At 47.3% G+C, this 17,303-nt stretch overlaps 6 protein-coding genes across 6 annotated transcripts; 5 read left to right on the plus strand and 1 right to left on the minus strand.

Moving 5' to 3' along the window:
- Positions 1 to 1,899: 1,899 nt before the first annotated feature.
- Positions 1,900 to 3,313, plus strand: BJ212DRAFT_1351054 (uncharacterized protein). The gene is given in 4 exon segments (XM_041335524.1): positions 1,900 to 2,431; positions 2,486 to 2,690; positions 2,752 to 3,225; positions 3,240 to 3,313. 3 exon segments carry the CDS (start codon positions 2,267 to 2,269, stop codon positions 2,850 to 2,852), a joined length of 471 nt encoding a protein of 156 aa, XP_041193549.1. The 5' UTR covers positions 1,900 to 2,266; the 3' UTR covers positions 2,853 to 3,225; positions 3,240 to 3,313.
- Positions 3,314 to 4,238: 925 nt separating this feature from the next.
- Positions 4,239 to 5,696, plus strand: BJ212DRAFT_1351088 (uncharacterized protein; the record flags this gene model as incomplete). Its single annotated transcript, XM_041335525.1, has 11 exons — positions 4,239 to 4,376; positions 4,440 to 4,512; positions 4,563 to 4,612; positions 4,661 to 4,704; positions 4,756 to 4,775; positions 4,827 to 4,879; positions 4,933 to 5,019; positions 5,135 to 5,351; positions 5,399 to 5,423; positions 5,472 to 5,501; positions 5,617 to 5,696. Coding segments are annotated over exons 1-11 (765 nt in total), but the record flags the coding sequence as incomplete, so codon positions are not given.
- A 2,904-nt stretch (positions 5,697 to 8,600) lies between these two features.
- On the plus strand, positions 8,601 to 10,368 carry BJ212DRAFT_1480370 (uncharacterized protein; the record flags this gene model as incomplete). The annotated part of the gene is made up of 4 exons (XM_041340073.1): positions 8,601 to 9,132; positions 9,192 to 9,522; positions 9,577 to 9,719; positions 9,785 to 10,368. The coding sequence occupies 4 exons, from the start codon at positions 8,601 to 8,603 to the stop codon at positions 10,366 to 10,368; spliced, it is 1,590 nt and encodes a 529-aa protein (XP_041193551.1).
- A 460-nt stretch (positions 10,369 to 10,828) lies between these two features.
- Positions 10,829 to 12,827, plus strand: BJ212DRAFT_1568402 (thymine dioxygenase). Its single transcript, XM_041342003.1, has 10 exons — positions 10,829 to 11,230; positions 11,283 to 11,358; positions 11,419 to 11,615; positions 11,672 to 11,796; positions 11,847 to 11,919; positions 11,980 to 12,045; positions 12,102 to 12,326; positions 12,385 to 12,396; positions 12,455 to 12,529; positions 12,596 to 12,827. The coding sequence occupies exons 1-10, from the start codon at positions 11,066 to 11,068 to the stop codon at positions 12,635 to 12,637; spliced, it is 1,056 nt and encodes a 351-aa protein (XP_041193552.1). The 5' UTR covers positions 10,829 to 11,065; the 3' UTR covers positions 12,638 to 12,827.
- Positions 12,828 to 13,011: 184 nt separating this feature from the next.
- On the minus strand, positions 13,012 to 14,764 carry BJ212DRAFT_1460952 (thymine dioxygenase; the record flags this gene model as incomplete). Its single annotated transcript, XM_041338912.1, has 11 exons — positions 13,012 to 13,238; positions 13,289 to 13,363; positions 13,429 to 13,440; positions 13,500 to 13,600; positions 13,663 to 13,720; positions 13,795 to 13,860; positions 13,916 to 13,988; positions 14,046 to 14,170; positions 14,229 to 14,416; positions 14,475 to 14,550; positions 14,600 to 14,764. The coding sequence occupies 11 exons, from the start codon at positions 14,762 to 14,764 to the stop codon at positions 13,197 to 13,199; spliced, it is 981 nt and encodes a 326-aa protein (XP_041193553.1). The 3' UTR covers positions 13,012 to 13,196.
- A 246-nt stretch (positions 14,765 to 15,010) lies between these two features.
- Positions 15,011 to 17,227, plus strand: BJ212DRAFT_1270807 (cytochrome P450; the record flags this gene model as incomplete). Its single annotated transcript, XM_041330916.1, has 13 exons — positions 15,011 to 15,177; positions 15,233 to 15,272; positions 15,329 to 15,482; positions 15,532 to 15,662; positions 15,714 to 16,078; positions 16,131 to 16,326; positions 16,378 to 16,440; positions 16,499 to 16,547; positions 16,598 to 16,618; positions 16,669 to 16,787; positions 16,840 to 16,878; positions 16,926 to 17,027; positions 17,084 to 17,227. The coding sequence occupies 13 exons, from the start codon at positions 15,011 to 15,013 to the stop codon at positions 17,225 to 17,227; spliced, it is 1,590 nt and encodes a 529-aa protein (XP_041193554.1).
- Positions 17,228 to 17,303: the final 76 nt, after the last annotated feature.

Consider the following 17,303-nt stretch of genomic DNA (forward strand, 5'->3'; position numbering starts at 1 on the left):
TGGAGTCCCTGGACGTAGCTCGCACTTTTGTATTTCGGTAACCGAGTAATATAACTCAGGTGCGGTTAGATTATAATAGTTCGGAGCCTTATCGCTCCCAAGTCGATATGAAAACAAACTCTGCTTATTCCTTCATCAGTAAACGCGAGTTCGCACGAGGTTGTCCGAAAGCGTCCACAAAACGCTCGTGTGGGTATACTTTTTACACCTGAGATGCGGCCGACGAAGTATTATGTATTGGCAGATGTTCTTTCGACGCTCTCAAATCCTGAGCGAAAAAAAGTCCAGATACTCTCACGTCATTCACAATGAAAAGACCCCAGACTCTGTTCAACATCTTCGCTTCAGCTTAATGTCGTAGCCGTCACCGAGAAGCATGCGGGGAAGTTGAGACCCGTTATCATAACGGGTCTCAACTTCCCTGCATGCTTCCCTCCCCAACTTTTTATTTCAGCCTTGTCACCTAGATGGTACACTAGGCTTTTCAGCTTGGAGGCCTGTACGCTAGAAGTTCGACCTGGAATATACTGCCAATCTTGAGTGCGGCGTTTGGGTTCACAGACCTATTGGCATGGACGGAACTCTATCCAGTCACATCAGCAGTTTCCAACCTTCACCGAGCAACAGCTGTGTACCAATCCACCACTGCATCCGGCCAAAAACCTTCTATGAGAGTTTAGCAAACGGGCAGTCACTTGAAACTTATTGGAGAATACGTGCCGGTGGTTGTTTATCATGGTCACACCTTCTGGGATGCTGTACCTCTTCCATGCCATGTTCGCAGTGATGATGGATTATCTTGTATGAGTACAATTCAGGCTCCATACTTCTCCCGCTGTCTTCCCAGCAGTGGAATACAGACGAGGAAGTGTGTAGTTTGAATGTTTGTCGATGATGTAGTTCCAATGTTACTGGTTTCCCCAAAATAACCATCATATCGTATGGCCTAGTTCCTTGCCCTCAAAATAGCTACTTAACATAGTTAGTACAGGTAGTAGTTGCTCGAATAAACCAAACTGTGAAACATCTTACTCCGCACTGCTCAATGCTGCGATTCTTGCAGAGAAATGGGTCCGTGAATCCTGGTCATGCTTACGGGCTGCAGTATTGCGTTGATATTCTATTCATAAGACATCGAATGCGGAGACAACTAACTTAACCGGGCGCACCAATTTATCCTGTACGAAAGGAACGCCGACGACAGGCAACGCCGCATGATTTATATGTGACCGCCAAGTTAATAGGTATTGTAGGCCCGCATTCACCGCAGCGAGGATGATTGAATGAGAGGCGCTCGCAAAAGCGATGAGTCTCTTGAGGAGCTTTGTGCGCTACTGTGGTCGTAGGGATGGAATGGTGTGAGTGATAAATGAAGTATGTGCTGTTGCACGCGCGTCACGTACCCCCCGGAAGGAATCAGGCGCTGTATCTGTGAAGCCATGTTCCTCCATCTGGAGGACTGTCAGTAGCGAATAATAGTATGAAAAGGAGTAAATACACGAAGAACACAGCCATCGAGTGACTATAGGTGGTCATGAGTAAGGGTGTTCGACAAAGATAGAGAAACATACTTTCGCACTACTCTAAACAAAACATGAGATGGAACAAGGTCAAGAAATCAATGAGAAAATGCATCCTTAGGGATCGCTCACTTCTGATCCAAGATTGTGACCTCCACTTAGGATGTACTTGCCATCCGCGGAAAAGGTGATACGGCGCAACCCGTTAGACCGGTGGAATATGGAAATGGTGCAGCATCCGGAGAGCCACAGAGGCGGCCACTGAGTGGTTATTAGAAGTGGATGCAACGAGAGTACCAGTAGGGTTCACCGTGACAGTGAATAACGGGACTCTACATGTGAATGAACGTTGAAGCTAAGTTGAAGTGAGCTTGAACTTTCGCGAGTAGATTCCATATTTGGTGGCATTTGGTTGTCGCGATGAGTTCGCCAGCCACAGCGAAGTACCGAACGCAAAATTTAGGTACCTTGACTTGGTTCTCTCTGCATCTACCATGTTCTTGTATTCTACGGCCCACCAGTTGCCAGCATGGAGCTATTTGGGGTGATTTGATACAAGGGTTGAGGACTTTGGTGTTTGGTTCAGAATGGAAAGGCCTGTATCTTCCGTTCCAAGCACCGAGGTCTCCGTAGTGATCATCACTTGCTATCAACTGCCTGTCCAGTGGTGATGCCACCACTAGTAGTGCCTTCACCTCACCGCGTTGCTGCTTCGTTTTCTTCAACACAGGACCGTTCTCCCACAGATGAGGTGTCCTGCATTCCGTTGCTACCGTATGTTTTCAGATTTTACGGTCCTTTCAAGTGATTTAACAGGCATTTTGATTGGAACGATGAACTGCTCTGCCATCCTGGTCATCTTGAGCAGTGAGCATGGAGGTGGTCTTGGTGGAGGACTTGCTGCTGTGGAGGTCTGTGTGCTTTTATGCTGCTTCGTTGTCTTTCACATGGCTTGTGTTTCATAGGCGCTCGTGACAATTACCGTCACCCCCAACATCACTACAGGTAGGAAAACGTGCAACTCTTCAACCCACCACCACTTCCGCTGCAGTACCGAAGGAGACAAACAACTATACCTCGGAGGGAACTACGTAAAGTCCAGCCTTCTCCAAATGAACTTTCATACTGGGACCGGCGAATGTGAGAAGGGATACTTTGTTCTATTTGGCGGTCAGTTATCATTCGCTTCCCCGAGTGATAAATTGCGTTAATCCTCACTATGACCATTAAGTTACTCAAACCATCGGGCGTTCAAAGTCCAACATTCAATACTACAGTCAATGGTCGCAGAAACGGGTATCTCAGCCCTTTCCCAATGCTCTACGCAAGTGACTATGGATATTTTTGAATCTGTTCTCACTCACTCAAGTACTGCCTGAGTGGATATGTGTGCCATACCAATTCAACCCGGAACAGAAATCGATTGAGCCTTGATGTAAAAAGACTCATGGTTGGGATACTGTAAGACCATGTGTCCTGATCAATAGTCAATGTGGATCGTAAATGCAAGTTGAAGGGTCAAGGTGAGTTTTGGCTACTGTAACGAGTGAGAATGAAAGTGACAGCCATGTTGATGGTCGCATTTAAGAAGGCATAAGAGCTTGAGTAGGTTGCCCATTGGTATCAGGTAAGTGAGAATTATCAACCTATATCATAGTGTCGTTACCCAATTGTTATCGATTTACAGCTATTTTCATATCGATAGACCAGAATCCAGACAATTCGCTTAGTCGCTTTTGTTTATTATTGGAGCGACAGCAAACGTTTAACAGAAGCGCTCATGCTAGCTACTTCCCACGGTAAGTCGAACATTAACCTTGTGCCACGGGACACTACAAACGCCGTGACGAGACCTTGGAATCACGGCACGCAGCCGCACATGGCGATGTGGTATTATGCTTCTAGTACGTAGGTGACCTTCATGGTCAGGTAATGAAGCTCTCGCCGTGCAAGACGCTGCAATGTTTGTCAAATGTAAGTCATGCTTGTCATCAGATAGGGCTCCACTTAGTTTCTCTGCCACTTTAGCGAGAGATCATCTCTTCGTCTCCGTCAAAAATGTATATATATGTCGATGATTTCCGTGCATGATGACTTACGCGACTCACAAAAGTCGCTAGCATGAGCGCCTCTTTTGGGTATTGCTCCAATAATAAATAAAAGCGGCTAAGTGAATTCTATCGATATGAAAATAGCTGTAAGCGAGCGAGTCATTGAGGCGTGCCAATTTATGTCTACCCTGGGTAAAATGTCACTGAGCTATGTGAATGCTGATCATGCCATGCTTACTCACACCCCCTCTGTGGATGTCCGATGCTCATGTGTTTATGTAAGTAACGAAAAATCCACCGTTGCCTGACATATTTTTGGCATTGACTCTGCCTTTAACGCTCAAGCTGGGACGTAGGTGTTCAACATCAAGATGCTCTGCTAGTTACGCACGCTACTCTTACGAATGCACAGTCTATGGCACAGGTGTGACTGTATCATACATCTTTGATCTTCAACTGACATGCATTTATTTTGGTGTAATCGTGCCAAGGCCAAGGAAGGTAAAGGGTCACAAGTGTGAAGACATGGGTATCCTGAGTATATTGTTATGATTGGCTACCGCAGGGGCTCCACAGGGTTGAAAACGTTGATGTGGGAGACTTGTATGTATGTACATACTCCGCACGCCGTACTGATAAGCTGGGGATTTTCTAGTCAACCGGGTGTCATTCCCGCAACACCCTTAACGTATATCCACCATTTCCACCCAATTGTCACTATGGTGGACTGGAACGATCCTGACCTCGAAGCGAAATTGGGGGTGCTTTTAGAACAGTTGTTGTATGCCATCCTTGGCTTATACGGGTGAGTGCTGCGCGTTGTGATGCTCTTGAATATGGTACAATTAACCTGCGTCTGCGTCTGTAGCTGGGAATATATACGCTCCTCGCACGTGGAGATAGCACTAATTCGGAGGCAGCTTCCATTTCGATGGCCTTTGGTGCGCATTCTCGAGGAAGCTGTAGACGCTTGCCACTTACACATGTCCAGCTCTCGTACATTACCGCCAGACTCAGCTTCTTGATTGTGACAATTTTACAGTGAGCCAACAGATAGAAAGCAATAAGCGTACTGATATCCCTTGTCAGTGCGACGCAATCTTCTCCCTTCTACACAAACGTTGATTGTCCGAGTAAGTATGTTGTAGATTTGATCTTCGTCGATGAGGCTTACCTCGATTTAGGCATGAATTTTGTGATTCTAGTGAGCACGGAAGTACCTATTATGCTACTGATTTACTTCCATATCACCCAGTTCTGGACAAACATCGCGATCGGCTGCTCCACAACAAACCTGATGATCAGAACGCACGCCTATAATTATCTCATACCATACTCGATCTCATGATATATATATGCAGGTGGCTTATTTGGAAGACCAGTTACCTGCTGCGCCTTTTACTAGTCCTCTTATCACTAGGCCATTGGACATTGCTCACTCTCTGTGCGTATTTGCTGTCCTTTAGTGTGATTAACTTGACTATTTTTAGTCCTGGCAACCGTTCGTGCATATACCATAAACGGGGTGTGTGTGATTAATTTTGTCAATCCTGCATATGCTAGTGCGCTGGTCTTATATGGTACGCATGTCGCATTTATGAATACTGGATACGTGATGATGAGTACCTCGGGTGTAGCCATGTCGTATGATTTGGCGCTTTTGATCTTTACCATTATTGGACTTTTGAGGATGCCATCGTCTTCTGCGCTATGGAAGACGCTCGTGAAACAAGGCGTGATATACTTCGTCCTCAATTTTTTAGCGAACCTTATCCTATTGGTGTGTTCCTTACTGCTCTACAGGTTGTCGCAGACTGAACTTTGTAGGTCCTGAATCGTTTGAACCTGAATCGTAAGACTGTCACTGCATTGTCAACGCTTACTCAGTGTATATCGTCAGCTATCATGAATGTTATTTTCGGAATGCCTGGTATGTTCCCGTGGTTTGACTGAGTTCATGTCGCTGACCTTTCGAAAGCGGCATGCATCTGGTCAGGACTCGTTACGACTTCCGGTTTCGACGCATGACTGACTTTCATCTGCAGCACGGTTGCATCTAACAGAGTGGTCCTCTCGCTTCTCCGCCCTTCGCCCAATTGTGAAAGGTCTTTCCTGTTTTTCATCTGTATGTGTCACTAGTCTCATTCGTGACAAATAGTGGCGGCGCCTCGTCGGCTGAAGTGCCCCCTCTGACGACTGACTTCACCGTCACAATGCTATGGTAATTTTTTTTTTGCTTGAGACACATGTATGGTAGTTCATCGTGCGCGTTCAGGTCCCCGTCTGTAGCTGAAGTCTAAGGTTAGAATTACCTCAAGTACTTCATCATCCCAAGTTTCACGGGGATTCGTATTTCGGCTTCGACGTGTGGTGGTGCACCCTAAACTTGTCTATCTTGTCTCCATAATGCAAGACATGCCCGCGCTCGCAAGTTTGATGGAGCCTTCATATATGATTAGATCTTGTGGAGGCATAAATGATAGCGTATGCAGACTGGACATCCAACTTGAAGTGAACATTTACCAATCCTTTTAAGCCAGCAAAAGCACCCAGCCTTTTGTCCCTCTACGATTACCGCTACGTTTTCATTTATAAGCGTAACAGTCACCTGAAAAATGTAGCACGCATATACCCGTGTTGTTCACACATGAAGGGACTCTGAGACAATGGGACAACAGAGACGTTCTCGGGGGTCCTGAGTCTCGAGGGTGGAAGGCCATTTCCATTATAGAACACCGGTACATTTCCCCCGATCATTTTTACACAGGAAGGTGAGTGGAGAACGTAGTTTTGTAAATAACACGCTAGTCACTGATTTTTATATGCAACATGACTATCGCCTCAAAATCCGAGTATGTGTGGATGTACAATCGGGCTGTCAGAAATCCAAATTGGAACACCCGGAATGTCTCAGCGACGATGTAGAAACAGACACGACCGGCCACTTCCATGTTAGCCTGACCTGCTACGGAAGCGGACTGCTGCTGTAATCAGGCTCCTGATCGAGGTGTTCATCAGGTGTCAGGGCCAGGAGCATCCGCTGCAGCGGTGCGCTGTAAATTTACACATGAAACATAGAACAGCGATAAATGAACCGGGCGCACGTCTTTATCCTTCGTCCAAGCAATATCGATGATATGCGACGCTACATGGAGAACGTGCCGCCGGGGTAGTATGCATTGTAGGCGGGCATTGAGGTGATTGGAGCACTGGTAGAGGTTCTCATAGGGTAGTGGGCTGCGCAGATGGAGCACTTGAACGAGCGGAATCCACGACAGCGAGCCCAGGTCTTTTAAGAAACTGCCGGGGTTGTGGTTGGGAAATATGGTGAGACTGCAACGAATGATGTGAGTAAGATATGAAGCGCATGTTATTGCACGTACCTCATTCACTGCCCGGAAGAAATCAGTATCTTGCATGTAGTCACGATCCTGGCCAGGAATCTCTGCCTGTATAACCGTCAGTGGTGAAAAGGATAAAGAGAGGGATTACATATATGAAGTACCTGGTCATTGGATGACTATGCGATACAATGCTAGTGAGGAAGGGGGCCTGAAGGAGGAAGAGTGTACATTCGGGATATTGTGCGCACTGTCCTAGCACGGGATGGGAGGTTGCATCGGACTTGGATGAGGATGAAGTTTTCAGAAGGGAGACCATTCGACTTTGCAGAACTGCAGCGCGTTGACGAGGGATTAGTGCCTGCGGCAATAGAAGATGAGATTGTAGTCACATATCACAATATACAGTCTGAACGACGGTAGACGCATAAGTTGTACTACATACGATCAGGTACCACCGGCACCTGCTAAATTTCAAACTCCTCGCTTCGCCCTCTCCGAGATCGACCAGCCTGGCTACACCACTCGAGTATCCTTGGTAGTATATGCCAGGCTGGTCACGAGCCTACGTGACTCTGCCATCTGCCACGTTGGCAGAACATGGTTCTGCCAAGTTCTGCCCACAACAGTGCCATCGCCGACTCGCTCCGACAGAGGGACTCGAAAACGAACACGAACTTACTTGTTCCCTCAGCGCGTCATCAGGTACTTCCCACTCTAAGAACTGCTTATCCGGACCTCCACTGAGAATGTGCTTGTCATCCGTAGGGAAGGTGGCACAATATACCCAGTTAGAGTGCTGGAAGACGGTGATAGTTCGTCGATCCGAGAGTCGCCAGAGGCGCACATGATTATCACTACATGCAGATGCGACAAGAGTGTCAGCGGAATTGACAACAATTGCGTTGATGATGCTAGTGTGGCCGGTCCAGGGATGACCGACTTGCTTCCCTTTTGATGGATCTCATTCCTGTATGGTGTGGTCATCTATATCGCCTGCTAGGGGGGGGGGGGGGGGGGGGCATGTGCTATCTGGCATCCACGCAAGTGAAATGTTCCTTGGTAAACTGTTTGGTAGACTGATCGATTTCCCGCAAGGATTAACAGGATAATGCCACGTGAGTTAGCCGAACGCCCGGGCCAAATTTGGAAGGTGGCACTTGGAGCCTTGCTCCATCTTTTTGTAAATCAGACTCATCTGTGAGTAATAGGGAGCTGGTCATTTGTGTCAGCGAAGGAATAACTGTTGTAACAGACATTAGTAATGAAGATGGGCTCCTCGGGGTCTTGCATAGGCTTGAAGGAGCAATTGATCATACCTTGAAGTGATGCAACTTCTGCGAATCGGTCGAATAACAGGGGACTGGTCACTCGAACTGCGGTCTCAGTGCGCTAAACGCCTGATTTGGTTCCTACTTAGGTGGCCGTGTCCCAAAACACCGTCTGGATTCCCTCCTTTCCTTAGCTTTCCCATTGAGCGCGTCATCTATAGCCGTCCTTTCGATACTCACTTTCCTCATTCAAAATGTCATCTTCTGCTCATTTCAATGCCCCTTCGACCGTTTCCGACATCTCTAAAATTCGCGGGTCGAGTGTGGGTATAACCCGGGTCAACCCCCTCCGTAAATAACTAGTGAGTCTTATGATGCTGTGAGTCGTTCTGAGAATACTCGGTACTTCGGGGATCCATGGTTATCGCACTCCTCCTCTCTGATGCCAACAAGCCATTGCGCTACACAGACCTTAGTCGGGTAGCCCTTCAGTGTCTTTATGGAGCGCACTCGATGTGGAAAGCCCTTTCTACCCTCCAATCCGCAATACTATGTAGGGAACTAGAAACACCCACCACCACGTCGTCCGCACTACCATCTCGGCTTCTATCTGCCTTTGACGCGCACGTTGGTGACTGTTCATGCCAAACGCGAGCGCAGATGCTCTTGGAGCTTGTTCAATTCTACAGCATACCAGAGAAGAAAGACGCCCTTGATCGCGCAATCACAATGCTACAGGAACTCAGGATTCAGGCTGCATTGCTGCTTCAGGAGGTCGAGCGAAGTCACGGGAAACCGCGCATTCCCACTCTTGACGCACTCCGAACTCATTTGAGTGTATGGCAACGCATCGGCTTCACACGTTTTTTAAATCTTTTCTCTGGACCCTCTGACTCTCCGCCTGGAACTGGCGCCCTGCAGAGTATCACTGCTGGAGATGTGCTGGTTGGTAAGTATATCTTGCCAGTCAGAATAATGTATCATAATCTGCTCATGCCTTGTTCCCAGCTAGACCAGAATGGAGCACTGACAATCTTTTCCTCGTCGCGCGTTTCTTGACGCTCTGTCTTCTTCTGTCTGAATGCAAGATAGCTAAGATAAAATCCGGTCCCCCTATCCGCGTGATTGTTCGCGTCGATCTTCAATTAATGTATGCGAACATTGGACGAGAGCTTGAAGCTCTGGGCCTGATGCCAGCACAGAGGAACGCGAAGCCTTGTGGTGGCAAGATGAAGTTGAACGCGCAATGCGATGCTATGCAGGGCTACGTATCCATTGTTACGACGGACTGGGTGAAGAAAGCGGTTCTTAGACTGGGGCTTCTCGACTTTCACCAGAGGTATGTGATATTGGCATGGTTTCAGGGACTTGCATTCAGACACCGTGTATTTAGTTTGTCCGAGGGACTGATAGTCGCAAATAGTCGCCGCATTTCGTGCGTTGCGACGTATGCATCCACGTTGCTTATACGCGCGTTGTGGTTGACACTGAACACACCTTTATTGGTCGTGATTCAGCGCTTCTGTTTGCATGGCGGTAAGTAATCCGTGCGAATGTAAACGAAATTTTGTTAATAATATCATTACCTTGCTTCATAACAGAATTTCACAATATCTATTGCCGTATTACCAGAAACCCCGCGTCCCCAGCCCCTTCTTTCTGCGAGATGGGAGAGCCCAACTGGTTCGATGTTACACTTGTTTCCGATGAAGATATTACTGCGTCACCGTGGGCCATACTGCCGCACATCATCATGATATGCATGTCAGGGGAAGGCACGATTGACGACTTCCGCCGTCTTCTCCTTGATAGCAATCAAGGGAACACACGTCCTAGTCGACCTCATAAAGGGACATGCCGAGAGATTGTCGACTATGTCAGCAAACTCAAAGAGCTCAACTTCGCTCGCTTTATGGCGCACTGTTCTGCGCACCATGATCAGTTTCCGTTTACTTTGCCGGATGATGAGGACGCGTTCGAGAGGGTATCTGACCTGATCCAGAAAGGGCTGGGCAGGAGAGCTAGTGACACCTTCAAGGGGGCCAGAGACGGGGCTGATGACTTTGGAACAGGGAGATCTATGAAAATGTTCACGATCGAACATTTGGTTGTGGAGTTTCCGGTTATGATATTGAAAGAGCTGCAGGGAAAGCCTACCGTTTATGGTTGTAAACTTGAATCTTGATACTCGCATCAGCAAAATGTACTAGGATCTTGACTTGAACATCTCAACTTAACATTGGTAGTGGTCATCCGGTAATTATCGGTTGCTTGTAGACATTACTGTCCCGAACTCTGAGTCTGCCACCATCCCTTCTGCTTGAATCACGATAGAGCGAATGTAGCAATTCAATGAAATTAAGTACGTGTAATCTCAGTAGAAGTCCAGTGAATATTTCAGCATCAACACTGATTCCAATGATTTTCATTGGAACCAGTATCCACAGTGTTACACTAGTTCTCTGTTGTAAGACTCTTCCGTCGACGTTCTACGTTCGCCACGTCAAGCGTCACCACGTGTCCTCATCAAAGACACCAGGTTGACCAAAATGTAGTAATCTTGGGCTGGATGACAGTGATATCGACTTAAGTCCTGTGATCAACCCCATCAGTAGCTTCTCGCCACATCTGATCCTGCAGGTCATAACTCTTGCCACATCATGATCATGGACATTTAGTTCTCACACCATGCTTCTCGAACCTCGACCTGCCCGGTCCTGGCCGGCACCATCATGATCATTCGAAGCAACTCTCTAGTCGGGTCCAAATGACAAAGTTGATTTATTGTCTGAATCCTTAAAACGGGCTGCGGACTAATGATGCAAACTGTGAGACTGATCCACTTGGTTTCCAAGATCATTCCTTGACCATCTAACACTGCTATGTCGAGTCATCCAATCCCCATTATTGATTTCGCTCCGTTCTTAGACGGATCTGCGAAACAGCAGGTTGCAGATCAGCTCCTCGGGTCGTTCAAATCGGCTGGATTCGTCTACCTCACGAATTTCGGTCTATCAAACGAAGAGGTCCAAGAGATGTTTGATTGGGTGGGTTAACAGCCGCCTCTTTGGCTAGGACTTCTAACCTATCGCGCAACAGTCGAAGCGCTTTTTTGCCCTTCCGCATGAAAGCAAAATGCTCGCGCCTCACCCAGGCTCTGGAATGCATCATCGAGGTTAGAAAATTCCATTGCCGAATAGGATTACGGGTTTAGTCACCACTTATGTCGTCTCAGGTTACTCCTTCCCCGGCCAGGAGAAAGAAACCCAACTCCCAGATTCGGGGGATTCTGCCGCTGAGGCTGAAGTACCAATCCCAAGCGTGAAAGAGTCGTTCGACATCGGGCGTGAGGAGGATGACTTGATGCCAAACATCTGGCCGCCCGATCACATCCTCCCCGGCTTCAAGGAATCGTGTTTGGCGTTCTATTGGGTCAGTGTGTCCACTTGTGCCTGAAGTCTTGTACCTTGATTCTGACGGAGAAGAAGAAATGCTATGAGGTTGAGAAGAACATCCTCCGCGCGCTCGCACTGGGTTTCGGCTTGGAGGAGGAGTGGTTTGTGAGGTATCATGGGATGCCAGATAATGGGCTAAGACTCCAACACTATCCGAGGTAAGCTTCCATTGTCGATCGACTAATATGAGCTTGAATCACTATACTAGCATCGCCCTCGAATCGGTCCTTACAAACAAGGTTGCACGGATCGCGACTCATACGGATTTCGATACGCTTACAGTCAGTCTCCCCTTTCTTTTTTTCCCTTTCACATCATACATTGAGGCTAACCCAAGGCAGGTCCTCTTTCCAGACAGTGTAGGAAGCCTTGAAATAGAGGATCCAAATGAGTCTGGGAGGTTTTTGGTGCGTAACCGTGAGGCCACCTCTATACTAAAGTCCAAACTAATTTATGGTTGAAGGCGGTATCGCCAATTCCCAACTCAATCATCGTTAACGCAGGGGATTTCTTGCGGCGATGTGAGGGTTCCTTTGGTCTTGCTGGGACCATATATAGCTACCAATGTGTTGATTTGACTTCTGTAGGGTCGAACGACATAATACGGAGCACGATGCATCGCGTCCGCGCACCGCCGAATCCGGTGACGAAGGATGGCATGCTTCCAGATCGATATTCTATCCCCTACGTGAGTCTATGCCCTCTATTCCTCCGTCCTTTAACTGACAATTCGACATATATATCAGTTCTGTGCTGCCGTGGGCCATCTTTCCACTTTTCATGCCAGATTTGTCGATTGATGGTTGGCATGTACAGGACTTTTCCACAGTCGTCGATCCGATCCCTGGTACGTGGTCAGCGGATTATCCCAAGAAGTACGAGCCCGTATCGGTGAGTTGGTATGCCTTCCAGGTGACAAATGGAAACTACATATTGATGTCAATGGTGGCGGAATAGGTGAAAGAGTATGTAATGAAACGGTTTGCCGCGGATTATTAAAGTCGGTCGAAAGGTGCTATGGGTTGACATGAATATCAAGTGTGATGAATATCCGTTTGTCCGAATGCTCCAAAGGTTTTGTAGGATTTATGCCGATGAAACACGGTCAATTTCATGTATGTTGGTCTCGGCTTAACGACATAAGCAAATTACTATACAGTAGAATGCGAATGACAATGCTGGTAAAAGGTACGATCAAGACTGAAAACAAACATAAAGAAAAGGAGAGAAGGGTCCTGGGATGCCCGGCGGGGTATTGTATTTCATTAGAGGCTCACAACGTTTGGATCGGCAGAGCGGTACCTAGCTCGTTGTGTCGCCTCCCTGGTCATCGTATAGGGCGCTCTGCTTGTATAAGCTTTACGCCGCAAGGACTTCATTCTTCGTTCGCCTCGTACCTCGGCTATCTGATAATACCAATACTCTTGAATACAATCTATATACATAGCATAACAAATGCATAAACATATTTCACTCCTTTCACAAGTATCCCGACCCTCGACGCGCCTGGGAAAATAGATGATCACCGTTATATCTGTGTCCTTCACCTTGGTTCAACTCAATAATTCGCGGCAAACCGCTTCATCGCATACTCCTTCACCTACACCAATCTCAGTATCCAAGCACTTCGACTTTGATGAGCCAACCTACCGAAACAGGCTCATACTTTTTGGGCTGATCTGCCGACCACGTGCCCGGTATGGCGTCGATAATCATAGACATGTCCTGTAGCCACCCATGAATAGACTTAGGTACAACGGAAGGTACGACGGAAAAGTGGAAAGACATACGGGAGCACAGAACTGTAGACATTGTATGAGACCAATCTAGTCACAATATCTAGATCAAGGGGAGAACTTACGTAGGGTATAGAATACCGGGACGGAAGCAGGCCATCCTTTGCCACCACGCCCGGCGGCGCTACAACGCGGTGCATTGTACTCCGTATCGTGTCATTCGACCCTACAATTCACAAGTCAACACAATGGTATCAGTCCACCAGTTGTAGAGCAGAAGGGCCCTACATCGCCGCAAAAAGTCGCCCGCATTGAGAACGATCGAGTTGGGGATGGGAGGCACCGCCTACAGATAATTCACACATCCATATTAGTTACTATGACATTGGTGTAGAAGTCGGCTTGAACAAGAGTACGGACCGCATACTTCCCAGGCTCATTCGGGTCCTCGACTTCGAGTCCTCCTATCTCACCTTGAAAGAGGAACTGCCTTGGGTTAGCTTCGCTTCCTTGAACAGACGACACGGAGGGGAAAACTGACTGTAAGCGTGTCGAAATCCGTGTGAGCCGATATCCTTGTCAGCTTGTTCGTCTCGAGCAATTCAGAAGATATGCTGCGCCATACAGCATTATTCGATCTCGTACCAGTCGTGAGTGAGCGAAAACCCTACCTAGGATAGTGATGTAACCTCAGCTGACTATTTGCTGTCTCGTGATACCTCAAGAACCACTCCTCCTCCAAGCCAAAACCCAGTGCAAGGGCGCGGAGGATATTCTGTTCGACTTCGTGACATTTCTGTATACTCCATCAGAATTTACGTACATGGGATTTAATCACGAGGAAACACACTCACCCAAAAGAAGGACAAACACGCTTCTTTGAACCCTGGGAAGACACCCTCGGGCGGCCAGATATTTGGCATAAAGTCATTATCCTCGCTCCCGCATTCAAAGGACTCCTTCATGCTTGGTGGTGCAATGGTAAATTCATCCCCAGAATCCGAGTATTGGATTTCTTTTTCCTGGCAAGGGTAGGAGTATCCTGAGAGACGACATGTGTGAAGGCGAGTGAACTTGTGGTCAATAATGAAAATTCTAACCTCGATGATGGCTTCCAGAATCCGGATGAGGCGCAAGCATTTTGGTTTCGTGAGAAAGAGCAAAAAAGTGTTTCAGCTTTCGTGGTGTAAGTTAGAAATTCCAAGTGAAGAGGCGGCTGACCCACCCAGCCAAACATCTCTGAAACCTCTCCCTCTGGAATACCAAAATTCGTAAGATAGACAAATCCAGCTGATTTGAACGACTCGAGGAGCTGATCTGCAGCCTGCTGTTTCGCAGACCCGTCTAAGAACGGAGTGAAATCAACAATCGGGATTGGATGACTCGACATAGCAGTGTTAGATGGTCAAGACTCAAGTGATGGTCCACAAGTAGATCAGCCTCGTCAGTAGTAAACTCGCATATTGAGTCCTTAAGTTCCTTTTTCGTTACTTGTCTCGAAAATGTTCACCATGTTGCCGCTTCAAGATTCTTGTCCTATATAGATTAGCCATTGTCCCATCTGTGATAATCATTGTACCCAGTATCCTGCCCTTCTATCTCACTGCCAGCACCACTCAGTAGAAACAGTAACACAATGGATTCCACATCTTTGTTCTCCCTCCTCCTCACCAGTGGTATAATATGGACAGTTACCAAGTTATTAAACATCGGAAGGCGCGAGCAACACTTGCCTCCTGGTCCTCCGACTGTCCCCATACTCGGAAATGCCCTTATGGTCCCGCCCAAGTTCGTCCAACTTAAGTAGGGTGTCACATTTGCCTTGCATTTATAACGCTATAGACCTTATTCGTTCTAGATTTACTGAATGGGCTCGACAATATGGTGGCATTTTTTCCGTAAGAAACGTTCATTACAAAAACATTTCTGCGGTTGCCTCTGACAGTGTTCCTAGTTGAAGATTGGTCACGGCACTGTTGTTGTGGTATCGGATGCCACAGCTCTGAAAGAATTCATGGATACGCGAAGCAATGAAACCTCTGGTCGTCCGTCATTTTACACTGGAAGTCTCATAACGGATGGGTATTTTATCGCGGAAGCAGATTCGAGTACGTTATTTTTCCCTCACCATCCTTTCGATTTTTTACCAGTCATCAGCGACGGATATCTGGCGTATGGGCCGAAAGGCGTTACAGACACTGCTTTCCCCACAAAGTGTGAATAAACACCTGCCAGTTGCGGTAGCAGAGAGTTCGCAACTTTTATTTGATTTACTCTGTTCGCCTCAAGTGTGGCTCCTTTCTTTCCATAATCTATTAAGCATTCTCATCTCTTCATAGGACTTCGAAAAGCACATCGATCGTTACACATTTTCAATACTGCTGTCTATAGCTTTTGGGAAACGTTGCGTGCGCCCTGACACGGAGGAAGAAAGACTTTTTTATGAAGGTGTGAGACTCACCGTGCAGGTGGTGTCTGCTGAGGGGCCTCCCGTTGATCTCCTCCCTATTCTAAAATATGTCCCGGAACGGTGGGCGCCATGGAAAAGGATATGCAGGGAGGCGAGGACGCTGCAACGTCGATTATATTTTGGGTTATTGGAAGAGGCAGAAGCAAGGCTCGCCAGAGGAGAAAGTACTGGTTGTTTTATGGAAGAAGTCATTCAGCGTCAAGAAGAGCTCGGGATGTCAAAGGACGCTGCCGCGTGAGTGCGAACTCTGAATCAGATCTCCAGGAACTCTCATCTTGCGCTGTAGCTGGTTAGGTGCGATCGTGCTCGAAGCATCCCATTCTTCGGGATCCTTCATTTCTTCCCTCATTCTATGTTTTATTGCCTTCCCCGAGACACTGCGAAAGGCTCAAAATGAGATCGACTCCGTTCTACCGGACGGGCGACCACCCACAATGGATGATATTGCATCGCTTCCATATGTCCGTGCCATCTTAAGAGAGGTGAATTCTTATCTAGGTTAGCAATGATAAATTAGGCTGACAGTCTGTTAGGTACATAGATTGAAACCTATGGCACCGCTTGGAATGCCTCACGCGTTGCTAGAGACTCAAGAAGTAAGTCGCGATCTACCAGCCACATTTTTTGCCCACGTTGACCAATGTATTATGCCAGTATCGAAGCTATGTTATCCCTAAAGGTACAACCGTTTTCGTAAATGCTTGTATGTGTAACATTCGCATTCTCCGACCTGTCAAACTGACCATCGAATAGGGGGCATCTTGCATGATCCGGGTGAATTTGTCGTAATCTCATGTAATGGAGGCCTGCTCAAATATTATCAGAGGTCTTTGACGAACCTGAGGTCTTTCGACCAGAGAGATTCCTCCTCTCCGAACACGGGACAAAACCTGGTGTGGATAGCAAAGACTGGCGCGCAAGTATACCCTTTGGGAGTGGAAGAGTAAGTCTTTTGGGCTAGAGGGACACGATATGTATCTCATGATATCCTGCAGAGACTCTGCCCTGGGATGAATTTAGTCAACACAAACCTGGTATGTGACGCTCTAACACCCGATTTCTGGGCTGAACAGTCAAGCAGGCATTCACCATTGCCACGCTGGTCTGGGCGTTTGATTTTGCTCCTGCCATTGATCCAGTCACGAAGGCACCGATCCCCGTCGATATCGATGCGTATGAGGAGGTGTGTGCCATGGCTACATCGACGTTGTTAAGGATCAGCTCAAACAAATTCTTTAGGGTCTTGTCCTCAGGCCTCGTTCGTTTGCTTGTTCGATCTCACCAAGAAGTGAAGCAAAGGCCAGATTGATCAGGCAAAGGTTTACCGATGCGACTCCTGCTTTCTCGAAATACGAATCATTCCTGACAAAGGAGGAGAAATGAATGCTTGCGGAAGAGCAACTGAGCCTATAGTGTAGTATACAATATTTAAATAGAAGACAGGCAATTTCGACCAACC

This window comes from Suillus subaureus (assembly GCF_016647635.1).
Source record: "Suillus subaureus strain MN1 chromosome Unknown BJ212scaffold_14, whole genome shotgun sequence".
Taxonomy (NCBI): domain Eukaryota; kingdom Fungi; phylum Basidiomycota; class Agaricomycetes; order Boletales; family Suillaceae; genus Suillus; species Suillus subaureus.